Raw genomic sequence first — 13,834 nt, forward strand, 5'->3', positions numbered from 1 at the left:
ATTTTAAAAATACTTATTGATTGATTTTTTTAAATAATAAATCTCTATTGTTCATTTTTTAATTTTAAAAAAAATATATTTTATTGATTTTATACAGAGAGAATTGAGAGGGACAGAGAGTTAGAAAAGTTGATGAGAGAGAAACACCGACCGGCCACCTCTTGCACACCCCCCACAGGGGATGTGCCCGCAACCAAGGTACATGCCCTTGGCCGGAATCAAACCCGGGACCTTTCGGTCCGCAGGCCAACGCTCTATCCACTGAGCCAAACCGGTTCCAGCTCTATTGTTCATATTATTACAAATGTTCCTCATTTTTTTTCTCCTTCCATTGCTCCTCTCCACCAGGTTCCCACCCCACCCTCTGCCCTTTCCCCACCCCCCATTGTCCTCATCCATAGGTGCACAGTTTGGGTTCAGTCTCTTCCCACACCCCCTACTTCCCCTTTCCCCGAGAATCGTCAGTTCACTCCCCTTCCATACCTCTGATTCTATTATATTCACCAGTTAATATTGTTCATCAGATTTTTAAAAATTCCCTTGGTTTTTAGATTCACTTGTTGATAGTTACGTATTTGATGTTCATAATTTTTATCTTTATTTTCTTTTTCTTTTGAAAGAACCCCCTTCAGCAATTCATTTAATTCTGGTTTGGCGGTGATGAATTCCTTTAGCTTTTTATTTTTTATTAGTGAAGCTCTTTATCTGGCCTTCGATTCTGAGTGATAGCTTTGCTGGGTATATTATTTTTGGCTGTAGGTTCTTGCTATTTATCACCTTGAATATTTCTTGCCATTCTCATCTGGCCTGCATGGTTTCTGTTGAGAAATCAGCTGACAATCGTATGGGTGCTCCTTTATAGGTAACTACCTATTTCTCTCTTGCTGCTTTTAATATTCTCTCTTTGTTTTTTGCTCTTGGAATTTTAATTATGATGTGTCTTGGTGTGGTCCTCTTTGGATTCCTTTTGTTTGGGGTTCTGTGCGCTTCCTGGACTTATAGATCTAATTCTTTCACCAAGTGGAGGAAGTTTTCTGTCACTATTTCTTTCAGTATGTTTTCCAGTATCTTGCTCTCTCTCTTCTTCTGGGACCCCCATAATTCTGATGTTGGTTCACTTGAAGTTGTCTCAGAAGTTTCTTACATTATCTTCAACTTTCTGGATTCTCTTGTCTTCTTGCTTCTGTGGAGGAGTATCTTCTGGCTCTTAATGTTCCAAATCTTTGACTTGATTCTTGCGATCTTCCATTCTGTTTTTAGGACTCTGTAGATGCCCTTGTCTGGAATCGAACCCAGGACCTTTCAGTCCGCAGGTCAACTCTCTACCAGTGAGCCAAACCAGTTTCGGCTGTATGTTTATTTTTAAAAATATATATGTTTTTATTGATTTTTCTTTCTTTTAGAGAGAGAGAGAGAAAAACGTTGATTAGAAACATTGATTGACTGCCTCTTGTACTCCCCCTACTGGTGATCAAGCCTACAACCTGGGCGTATATCCTGACCAGAAATGGAACCAGAGACCTCTGGATGGCACAATGCTTAACCAACTAAGCTACACTGGTCAGGGGAGTGAATGTTTAACTTTGGAAAAAACTGCCAAATTGTTTCCTGAGGTGGTTATATCATTTCGAGAGGCCCCCTGGGGTGGGAGTGTGTCTCTCAGACCAGCCTGCTTCCTCTCCAATCCGGAAACCCTTGGGGGATGTCTGACTGCTGGTTTAGGCCTGATCCCATAGTCAGACATCCCTCCTGCAATCCAGGACCACTGACTCCTAACCACTCACCTGGGGGCATTAGGCAGGTGGACTGCCTAATGCCCCCAACTGCCCTCCCCTGCAGGCCAGGTCACCCCCAACTGCCCTCCCCTGCAGGCCTTGTCATCCCCAACTGCCCTCCCCTGCAGGCCTGGTCATCCCCAACTGCCCGCCCCTGTAAGCCTGATATCAACCCCAACTGCTCTCCTCTGCTGGCCTGATCGCCTCTAACTGCCTCTGCCGTGGCCCCCACCACCATGGCTTTGTCCAAAAGGAAGTCAGATGTTCGAAAGATGGCTGGTCGATCCAATCTAATTAGCATATTACCCTTTTATTAGTATAGGTAGATTATATAGGACAGGATTGCTTAGATGGGGGGCGGGGGCTTTTTCAGCAGGAGGAAGAGACAAAAATACATAACCTCTATATCTGGACTGATAGCCAGCCATATGCACTATACTGTCAAACTGGTGATTAAAAAACTGAACTGTTTTCTTACACCTTACACCAAACAGCTGTTGCCCTTTAAACCTCTCCTCAGCCCCCATTTTTATGCCAGCCAGCGTCAAAAGCTCCGCCTCCTAGGCAGCCATTGGCTCCTCTGGGAAATCCAGAATAGTCCGACTTCACATTGGCGCCGGCCCTTTCGTCACGCCCCCAGTATGCTACTGGGTGTATCTCTGGGCACTCTGAGAAGCGGTACCTCAGGTCTGTGTGGTGGCAATTTTGAATTCTCATCCCAGACCTAACTTCTTACACTGTGAGCTCCATGAAAGCAAGCATTTGTCTTGTTCATTCTTAGTTCCCTCATAGACTTTACCTGTCTATGCATCTATGCTAGCACCTCATGGTGACAAGTCAAATGGTCATTTTGGTAGTCATGGTCACTGCCTTTATATATATATATATATATATATATATATATATATATATATATATATATATATATATATATATATATATGTATATATATATGTGTGTGTGTGTGTGTGTGTGTGTATATATATATATATATATATATATATATATATATATTTTTTTTTTTTTTTTTTCCCTTTACCCAAGGATATTTTTCCATTGATTTCCAGAGAAAGTGGAAGGGAGGGGGAGACACAGAAAGAAAGAAAGATATGAGAGAGACATATAAATAGGTTGCCTCCAGCATGTGCCCCAATCAGGTCCAGGGATTGAACCTGCAATTGAGGTACATACCCTTGACGGGAATTGAACCTGGGTCCCTTCAGTCTACAGGTTGACACTCTATTCATTGAGCTGAACTGGCTAGGCTGTCTTTATATTTAAGATGAGTTTCTTATAAGCAGAATATAGTTGGGTCTTGCTTTTTTTTAGCACCACACTCTAACCAAGCTAATGGGCCAGTGGGTCTAGCTTTTTTATTCCATGTGATAATACTTGCATTTTAATAAGGATGTTTTGACCATTTCCATTTAATATGATTATTGATATGAATTACATCTATTGTCTTTCCATTGTTTTTTATACTGTTCTTTGTTCCTTCTCTTTATGACTTCTTTTATATTTGTTTGTTTGTTTGTATTGTTTGTTTTTAAATCTTCACCTGAGAATGTTTTTCCATTGATTTTTAGAGAGAGTGGAAGAGAGAGGGAAAGACAGAGAGAAATATCAATGTGAGAGAAATACATTGATTGGTTGCCTCCTGCATGAGCCCCAACTAGGGCCCAGGCCAGGTGGAGCTCGCAACTGAGGTACGTGCCCTTGACCAAAATCGAACCCAGGACCCTTTGGTCTGCAGGCTGTCGCTCTCTCCATGAGCCAAACCAGCTGGGGCTATGACTTCTTCTAATTAGTTATATCCTATAATATGATCATCTCTTCTATTTTATTGTTTGCCCGTTAATCATTCCATGTTTTTGCTGTTTTGATGTATTCTAATGGATGATTCCTAAATCACAGCATCAACGTTACTTGGGGTTATTCATCCATTCCCTGTCATTTTGGAAACTCTGCTGTATTTTTTCATTCCCTCGATAGTTACCTTCCTTTCCAGCACTAATAAATAAAAATATAGTTCTTTACTATGATCAGAAAATATGCCATTTACTTCTTTCACTAAGATGTTTTATTTTCTTCCACTTTCACTTCAATAAGAGAGATCGTACCTCTCACTCTGCTTCTAATTTCTAGGTTTTGCTGAAATAGTAGAGTACTTATGGTTCTATCAATAGATATACAGTAATTAGACATGTATCCATCCCCGTGAACATCCTCATCCAAGGAGTGAATATATATTTTTACATTGATTTTGAGAGAGTGGAAGGAAGGGGAAAGGCGAGAGAGAGAAAGAGAGAGAGAAAGAAAGAAATAAAGAGAGAGAGAGAGAGAAAGAGAGAGAGAGAGAGAGAGGGAGAGAGAGAATGAGAAACATCAATGTGAGAGAGACACATCAATTGGTTGCCTCCCCTACACACCCCGGCCAGGAGTGGAGTATGTGCCCTTGACCAGAATCAAACCCAAGACCCTCCAGTGTGCAGGCGGATGTTCTACCCATTGAACCATGCTGGCCAGGGCAACAGTATAATATTTTGCCAGGTTTCTTTTTCAATGCTTGTTTTCTCCTCTTCATCTTTCTCTATCTTGATTTCTCTGCTCTCTAGCCACATTTTTCTTGAGTGTTTTCATCAGGTGAGATATGAGAATCCTTTATGTTTTCAAATATCTTTCTTTTGCACTGGCAGGCAAATGCTGCCTCAGCTGGGTGTGAGGTTGCTGGGCAGCCATTCTTTTCTCTCAGTGCTCCCACTTTTACTGTATTTTTTATTTTTAAATATATTTTATTGATTTTTTACAGAGAGGAAGAGAGAGGGATAGAGACCTAGAAATGTCGATGAGAGAGAAACATCAACCAGCTGCCTCTTGCACACCCCCTACTGGGGATGTGCCCGCAACCAATGTACATGCCCTTGCCCGGAATTGAACCTGGGACCTTTCAGTCCTCAGACCAACGCTCTACCACTGAGCCAAACCGGCTTCGGCAGTGCTCCCACTTTTAGCTTTCGGTGTTGCAGATGAAAAATCCTGTGCCAGCCTGATTCTTTTCCCTTTTAGATAACTTGCTCTTTCTGTCTACAAATTAAAAAAAAATTTTTTTTCTTTAATCTGGAACTCAGGAGTTTCATGCTTAGGTATATATTTTTTTCTTTTTGCATCTTCCTGTGGCCTTTCAGTCTGCAAACTGAGATCCTTCTTCAGGTCAGCAACATATTTCTCTATTTTTAAATCACTGCCTCTCCTCCATCGATGCCTTTTCTTTCTTTTGGAACTAATATATTTGACGGTTAGGATGACTGGACCTATTCTCCAAGCCTCATATTTTCCTCACTGTTTGCCCTGTGCTTTGAAATATTTTTTCCATGTGTTCTTCCAAGCCACTAATTTGAGTCTCGGCTGTAACCAGACTTCTCTCTTTCAATACGTATACCGATATTTTTGTTGTTGAAACAGCGATTTAGTTCTAGAAAATATTTTTTTGGTATACCACTTGAATTTCTTTAGATGTCCTGATATTTTTTAAGTTGCCATCTACCTCTTCAGTGTTTCTGTTCTGCGGTGTCTGGTAGGCCGGGAAATCTGCAATGGCCTCATGCCTGCAGAGCCACGGCCCTCTGAGTCACGCTCTTCCAGGATCGCCGTGGTCCTGACCTCTGCTCAGGAGCTCGCCAAAGCTGGCCTCCAAGCTCCTGTGTGGTGAGAAGGAGGACGCTCCCTCCCAGGTCTCCATCCCAGGCCTTTCCTTACCAACTCCCAGTTTGTGCCTTCACTTGCACATCCTGACTGCTGACCCAGCAGCAATGTGGCTAAGGAGAGGCAGAGGTTTCGAGTGGAAATTCCTTTAGAACGGTGGTTCTCACCCAGCAGGTGTGACCCACTGGTTGAGCATCAACCTAGGAAGCAGGAGGTCATGGTTCTATTCCAGGTTGTGGCTTGATCCCCAGTAAGGGACATGCAGGAGATGGCCAATCTATGATTCTCACCCATCACTGATGCTTATCTCTCTCTCCCTCTCCCTTCCTCTCAGAAATCAATAAAAATATATTTAAATGGAAATAAAATGAAAAAGAACAGTGGTTCCCAAACTTGAGTGTTCATGAGAATCACGTGCAGGCCAGGCTCATATAGATGACTGAACCTCACCCCAGGAGTTTCTGATTCATTAGGGCCAGGGCGGGGCCTGAGAATCCGCATTGCTAACAGTTCCCAAAGGCTGCAGATGCTGTGATCTAGGAACCAGACATTAGAATACACCTACCCAAGCCCTCCTCCTTCTTTGAAAGTATATGGTACCTTTCTCAAGTTCAGGAAATTAATCTCACGTCAGGAAGCTATCAGCTCCTCATTTTACATTGGAGTCTTCAACTTGTTCATTGTACTGAGGCTTATGCAGAACTGGGCTCTTCCCAGGCCCCTTCCTCCACCAAAGCCTTCATGCACGCTTTGCTTCCCTGATCCCGGTCTGAGAAGAGGGCACTGCCAGAAGCCAAAGGTGCCCAGAGCAGGATGCTCTTAGGTGGAGCTCCAGTAGAGATGAGTCAGACTAGACTCCTTTGCACATGCTCAAGACCCCTTTCACCTGCAGTACCCTTGTTGTACCCTTGCACCCACAGGGCAGCAGAGGGACTGCCCAGACCTCCCTCTAGGACCCGCTGGGACCAGTGGGGATGTGAGGTGGAAAATGCCTGAAATGGGTGTGTGTGTGCAAGGCAGGGACTGCTCGGGGGGTACCCCTCTTCATAGCTGGGCTCTCCTCCTTGGCCAGGAGCCACCTTGTCTTCCTGTCCGGTTTCTTCACTCCTGCCTCTTCTGTGGCCTCAACTCACCCACCCTCCTGCTTCAGACACCTACCTTTCACCCCTTTGGTTTTGTCCAGTTTTCTCTACAAAAAGCTTGCCTGTCCTGCCCCATATAACACCCACTCCCCTTTCTTGTTTGTTAGTGTGTGTGTTTTAATTTTTATGAGTTCATTTGAGCCAAACTAACAATTTGTGGGAAGCAAAATCTCAGTGGGCTGAGGAAATGCTCCCCGTGGGACCCTTTCTCATCGGCGCGACCACTGGTCTGTGGTGTCCATAGCATTTCACACTCCGCTCTTTGGAGCTCTGCCCTTCCAGATCGCTCCTCCCTTGCTCTGCTCTTCGGAGGTCCCCTCCCATAGAGAACACACACTCCACCGTTCGGGAACACAGACCTCAAATGGGCGTTTCAGCCATGTCCAACGATCCTGCTACCCTCCTGTCTCACTCTCCAAAAAACTACTTCACTTCTCCTTTCTCCTCCACCATCCATCTCCAAGTCTACAAATCACCCCCTAACACACATACCTCTCAGTTCTCCTCTTGTCACCTGGAGGAATTAGTTAGACCTCTTCACATCAAAGGCCACTTTCTGTCCTCTCACCTTCTTAAACGCTTAGCCCCTTTAAAAGCCACCCTCCCACCCCCACCCCCCACTATTTCCTCTCTTCCAAATCGCTCCCATCAGCATCTGGTATGCTTCTCTAGTGTGTCCCCCTTTAACTTTCCCTCTCTTCACCCAACTTCTTCATCCCACCTCTCAGCTTCCCCTCATGGCCAAACTTCTGGAAGGAGATGTTTGCCCTGCCCTGGCCAGATGGCCCAGTTGATTGGAGTGTTGTCCCTTACACCAAAAGATTTCTGGTTAGCCCGCCAGCGTGGCTCAGTGGTTGAGCGTCCTGATGCATTTTTGTTGTGCCAAAAAGAAAGGCGGTGCTTAAAAATTATTATTATTATTATTATTATTATTATTACTATTATTACTATTACTATTACTATTATTATTTCCCCCAGTGGTTGAGCGTCAACCCATCATGAACCAGGAGGCCACAGTTGGATCCCGGTCAGGGCACATGCTGGGGTTGCAGGCTTGATCCCCTGTAGGGGGCTTGCAGGAGGCAGCCAGTCAATGATTCTCTCTCATCATAGATGTTTCTCTCTCTCTCTCCCTCTCCCTCCTTCTCTGAAATCAATAATATATATACATACATATATATATATATATTTTTTTTAAATTATTTTTTAAGTCATGTCAAAATGATATGGATGGAAGCTAGATTAAAGGGGCTTCCTATGGTCAAAACTAGAACAATTTGAGCATTAAAATAAGTAAAGATAGAAATGTGTTATAACTTTTTGAATAAAACATATCAATAATCAATGGAGGAATGAATGAATAAATAGAAGAGAGGGCTCTTCATTATAGCCAAATGTCAAATAATAAAATTGGAGGGATTAGTGGATTTAGACAATTGCCACTTAGGAACCATTATGATAAAAGTTCGCTTGGGCCGAGAGCGGTTTAGCTTAGTGGATAGAGCGTCGGTCTGAGGACTGGAAGGACCCAGGTTCGATTCTGGTCAAGGGCATGTACATTGGTTGCGCGCACATCCCCGGTGGGGAATGTGCAGGAGGCAGCTGGTCGATGTTTCTCTCTCATCAATGTTTCTAGCTCTCCATCCTTCTCCCTTCCTCTCTGTGAAAAATCAATAAAATATATTTATTTAAAAAAAAAAAAGTTCGCTTGGGCAAGTTTCATGAGTGGATGCTAAATCTAGGTAGAGAAAGTATGAAGAGGAGCAGGATATTTGCATAATCTCGAAATATCTTCTCACAGATTGTTTATTCGTTGCAAAGGGCGAAATAGTAACTATATTTCAGAGAAACCAGACAACATCTTGACCAATGTTGACCTTCATCAAAATTACATCACCAATAAGGATCAGATGGACACTGTGGGCCTTTGATGTGCTTCTCTGAAAAGGACAAACACGATTCATGTCAGATTACAGCTCAGAATGCGTCCCTTGAATCTAGTCATGAGGAAACATCAGGAAAAAGCAAACTGATGAACATTCTATGAAATAACTGACCTGTATTTTTTAAATATATTTTTTATTTTCCCCCCTATTTTTTTTTATTAAATATGTACACAGACCGGTTTAGCTTAGTAGATAGAGCTAATAATAATCTGTGTACATATCTTACCATTGCCCCCCCCCATACATACCCTCCCTCCCCAGAGTTTTGTGTCCATTGGTTGTACTTATATGCATGCATACAAGTCCTTAGGTTGATCTCTTATCTCCCCCAGATCTCCCTACCCTCCCTGCTGTAATTTGACAGTCTGCTTGTTGCTTTACTGTCTCTATATCTATCTTTTTGTTCGTCAGTTTATAATGTTCATTATCCATAAATGAGTGAGGTCATGTGGTGTTTCTCTTTCATTGACTGGCTTATTTCACTCAGCATGATGTTCTCCAGTTCCATCTAGGTTGCTGCAAATGATGAGAATCCCTTCTTTTTTATGGCAGCATAGTGTTCCATTGTATAGATGTACCATAGTTTTTTTATTTTTATTTATTTATTTTTAATATATTTTATTGATTTTTCACAGAGAGGAAGGGAAGGAGATAGAGAACTAGGAACGTTGATGAGAGAGAGACATCGACCAGCTGCCTCTTGCACACCCCCTACCGGGGATGTGCCCACAACCGATGTACATGCCCTTGACTGGAATCGAACCTGGGACCCTTCAGTCCGCAGACCGATGCTCTACCACTGAGCCAAACCGGTTTTGGCTGTACCATAGTTTTTTTGATCCAATCATCCGCTGACGGGCACCTTGGCTGTTTCCAAATCCTAGCTAATGTAGATTGTGCCGCTATGAACATACGGGTGCATATATCCTTTCTGATTGGTGTTTCTAGTTTCTTGGGGACCTGTATTTTTTTTTAAGTGGCAATACCACTAATGACAAAGAATAGCTGATAAATTATTTAAATTATTTAATTATTTTAATTATTTTAAGGAGACAAGACATGGCAACAAAATGCAATGCATGATTCTCTGCTGGGATCTGGAACTGAAGGGGGAAATGCTAGGAAGGGCATTATTGAGACAATTGACAAATTTTAGGATATGGACTTTAAAGTGTAGTGTCTGTGTTAAATTTCCTGAATTTGGCCATTGTGCTGTTGTTATTTAAGATAGTATTCTTGTTCTTAGGTAATACACACTAGAGCATTAAGAAATAAAGGGGCATAATGTATGCAATCGACTCAAATGGTTCAGAAAAAATATATTATAGCACAAATGTCAAGATAAAGTTTGTCAAAACGTGAAAATCTATCAATATATGTAAAGAGTATGGAAGTTCTCTGCAGCTATCCTTGCAATTTTTTATAAGTTTCAAAATAAAAAGGCTTTTTAAAGGTACAGAGCAGAAGACGAATAGCCAAATGAGGACCGAGGGTTCACAAGAAGAAGTATCCGGTCAAATTCTGACTTACTGTTGCTCACTCCCTTTCATCCACTTCCTGAGAGCTGCCCCAGCACAGGGGCCCCGCCCAGCTCCTCACCTCCACCTGCTGGGCTGCTTCCCTGTGCGGCACCGTCTTTCTTGTTAGACAGGCGGGAAGGCTAGCCTCTTGAACACTGTGACCGCTTTAAAAACAAAACGAAACAAAAAACAAACACACACACAACACTTCAACATTGCAACCAGCCCAGATATTCCCAATGACCTGTTTCCTGTGTGACGGAAATACAGCTTCCCCAGGCCAAGGGCAAGATGGTTGGGTAAAGCTGCTTCATCCTTCCCGTAAGCAGTAAACCCACAGAATATGATTAATAAACTGCCCCTAACACTCACACCAATGAATAACATACACCTGTCAACAGGAGCAGGCTAGGTCCATGGTGACCAGCCGGAGGAAGGTAGTCCGAGCTTGGCTTTGACCCCAACACTTTAAAGTTGTGTGACTGAGAGCAAGTCAACAACAGAACCTGGGATTCATTAAGCGTTCACTCACCTTCATCCACCAGGAAGGACTGGGCTCCATGTTAGGAGCCAGTGATACAACATCTCTGCTCCCAGAGCTTACATTTTAGTTGGGTGAGACAGAAAATAACTGAAATATAGAGTATGCCAGATGCGCATCCAGGCCGTGGGGAAAAACAGGACAAGTGAGGGAATTAGTGAGTGCAAAGATAGAGGGTGAAAATGTATTTTAAGTAGAATATTCAAGGGAGGTTTCATTCAGGATGTGATGTCAGAACAAAAACTAAAGGCAACGAGGGAGCAAACCATGTAGATGAGTGAACACCGGGGCAGAAGGGGATGGACATCAGGCACCAAGGCCCCTGAGCAAGGATGTGCCAAGCTTGAGGATGAATGACTGCTTAAGCCTTAAGCTCTTTGGAGGAAGAGCAAAGAACTACACGGAGCAGGAGCTCAGTGAATGTCCATGGGAGACAGGGAGCAGGAGAGGGACTGTAACATCACATTCACAGATTCCGAGGGTGAATTTTGGGAACAGAGAAAAAGAAGCATCAATTTTATAAAGCTGGAGAAAAATAGGTGATTAGCTGATTTTATGTCCGGTCTTTCTGACCTTCCTTCTCTTAAAAATATTTACCAAATGGAGATGATTCAAGGAATTTGAAGATTTGCTTTTTATTTTTGCTTTCTGGCTTTGCTTTGAGTTGAAAATAAGAATTTTTTTTTTCGTTTGCTTTTTAAAAAAAACTATATTTAAGACATTTTGTGTATATATAGACTTTTCTTTTTAATCTTCACCCACGAATATATTTCCATTGATTTTAGAAAGAGTGGAAGAGAGAGGGAAAGACAGAAACATCAATGTGAGAGAAACACATCGATTGGTTGCCTCCTGTACTGACCAGGGCCTGGGCCGGGAGGAGCCTGCAACCGAGGTAAGTGTCCGTGACCAGAATCGGACCCGGGACCCTTGGGTTCACAGGCCGATGCTCTATCCACTGAGCCTAACCAAACATAGATCTCTTTAAGATTAGAGCTGGGAGTTCAAATTATTAACATTCTCAAAATGATTTTATTATTTGGAAGATATTAAAATACCATTTGTAACAATAACAAGTTTACGGGGAATTATTAATTAATAGAAATGTTTCCCTACCGACCCCCGCAAATGGTCAAGAGAATTGTGCCTGCAACTTGGATGTTCTTTTGCTATGGTTTGGACAGTTTCTACTTGCCTTTGAAAATAACTTTGGATGACTTTTACATGACTATGTTATTGTTTTCATAAATGTTATTTTTAGGAATTGGAAATAACAGAAAGTTCTGGTAGACTTGCCACTTGTCGTTAGTAACTTGTGTGACTAAACGCCTTTCCCAAAAAGTGACTGAGCAACATCAGCCCGGAATGGTAAGTGTAAAATGAGTATTTTTATGTAGGACGGTAGCAACAACAGGAGATGTAACAGTGGTTTGGTTGCTGTTTTTTAACTTGGTTTCTTGGGTGTGTTTTTCTTTTTGGTTTCTGTTTAAATTACAGAAGAAATTTTTTTTATTGGCAAGAATTTTAAAAAATATATTTTTATTGATTTCAGAGATAAAAAACATCAATGATGAGAGAGAATCATTGCCTGCCTGGGGATCAAACCCACAACCCGGGCATGTGCCCTGACCGGGAATCCAATCATAGGTTGATGCTCAACTATTGAGCTACACCAGCCAAGTTGGTGAGAATTTTTAAGTGTAAGTGGATAAGGCTCTGGTCTCAAGATACAATCAGTGCCATTTTGCTTCAATGTCACTAAAGTACAATTAACTTTAGAGTGACTCCACTTTTGGTCTTTCCCCTCCCACTAAAGATTTTTTGGGATCTTTCACTGCCTTTAAAAAAAAATTAATTTGCATTCTCCATTACTTGCAAGAAAGGTAACAAACTCCTAATCATACCATAATAATATAATTGAAATTTTAACTTTATCATTTTTCTATTGTAAAAGTAATGCATATTCATTGTATGACAAAAGGAGGGAGCACAAAAGGCATAAAAAGTTAAATTTATTTTTACTTTTTAGAGAGGGAGAGAGAGGAACATTCACGTGAGAGCATAACATCAATCGGCTGCCTCCTGCACACCCCCTACCAGGAATCAAACCGGCAACCTTTTGGTGCATGGGACAATGCCCAACCAACTCATACTGACCAGAGTAAGAATTTTTAAATTTCCTATAATATCATTTGAGGTAAAACTATTAATATTTTTCTATGTATGTTTTAATATAGCTCAGCTATTATTATATATAAAGTACTATACCCAGATTTTTCAACATTATATTAAAATTATTTTTCTCGTATCACTAAACACCCTTTTTGTAAACGTAATTCTAAAAGCAGCCTAACATTCCATCATAGGAATATACTACAGTTCATTAAACATTCTCCTAATGTCAGATATTGAATAGGAGAGTTAGTAGGCCAAAGGACATAAACAGGCTGCTGTTTCCTAAAAAGATGGGTCCTGAGAACACAGGGAGGGACTACAGAGCCAGCGGGGGGAAGGAGGTGCGAAGGCCGGCGGAGAAGAGGAGACTCAGAGGTCCTGGCCAAGCCGTTCCAGCTCATTGAGGAGGAAGTCCATGTCGGCCTGGGTCAGGGCCGGGTTGGCCACGATCAGGCGGAAAAAGTTGCCCCGGGTCCCGTGGGGCTGGTAGCTGATCATCATGGAGCCCTCCTTCACCATGCGCTCCTTGAGGACCGGGGCCACCTGTGGAAGGATACACGAGTGTCTAGCTGCAGCCTGGGGTCAGGTGAGGGTTGGGCCAGTAACTTCCTGGCCGGCGAGTTACCCAAGATGCATTTCTCTCCACCCCGGCCACCTTCCTGAGGCAGCACTCACCGCTGTGATCCTGACCAGGGCCCCGGCTTACCTTGTCCACCATGTCCAACCTGCTTGTCCTTCTCTACCATCTGCTTTGCTCCTTACCTCACGTATTTACAGGTTGTCACCTTGTTTGTCAAATCCTAACTTTTCCCTCACTCCCAACGTGGTTTTAGTCAAACTTCAAGCTTCTGTCATTCTGAACATCTCCTCCCCCTCTGAATTCCTGTAATATTTTTGCTCTGTACTCTGTGATCTGACATGCATGTTTACAAGATTTCCTTGGCACGCTGGTTTCAAATAGGTAACTCTTGTTTTCCTAACATTACTCCTTCAGGGCAAGAACGATCTTATCCTTTCAGGTCATCTGCAGCAC

At 42.5% G+C, this 13,834-nt stretch overlaps 1 protein-coding gene across 5 annotated transcripts in view; it reads right to left on the minus strand.

Annotated features, from left to right (window-relative positions):
- Positions 1-2,723: 2,723 nt before the first annotated feature.
- CSAD (cysteine sulfinic acid decarboxylase) overlaps positions 2,724-13,834 on the minus strand; it is a 40,951-nt gene continuing 29,840 nt past the window's right edge. For 4 of the 5 annotated variants that reach the window (XM_036457924.2, XM_036457926.2, XM_036457927.2 and 1 more), the window contains one exon: positions 12,895-13,344. In XM_036457924.2, the coding sequence (XP_036313817.1) occupies positions 13,171-13,344 (174 nt within the window). In that variant the 3' untranslated portion in view covers positions 12,895-13,170. Of the gene's footprint in view, positions 2,754-12,894; positions 13,345-13,834 lie in introns of those variants that run through there. The other variant, XM_045588024.1, reaches the window with a different exon arrangement.

This window comes from Pipistrellus kuhlii, unplaced genomic scaffold, assembly GCF_014108245.1.
Source record: "Pipistrellus kuhlii isolate mPipKuh1 unplaced genomic scaffold, mPipKuh1.p scaffold_m20_p_3, whole genome shotgun sequence".
Lineage (NCBI taxonomy): Eukaryota > Metazoa > Chordata > Mammalia > Chiroptera > Vespertilionidae > Pipistrellus > Pipistrellus kuhlii.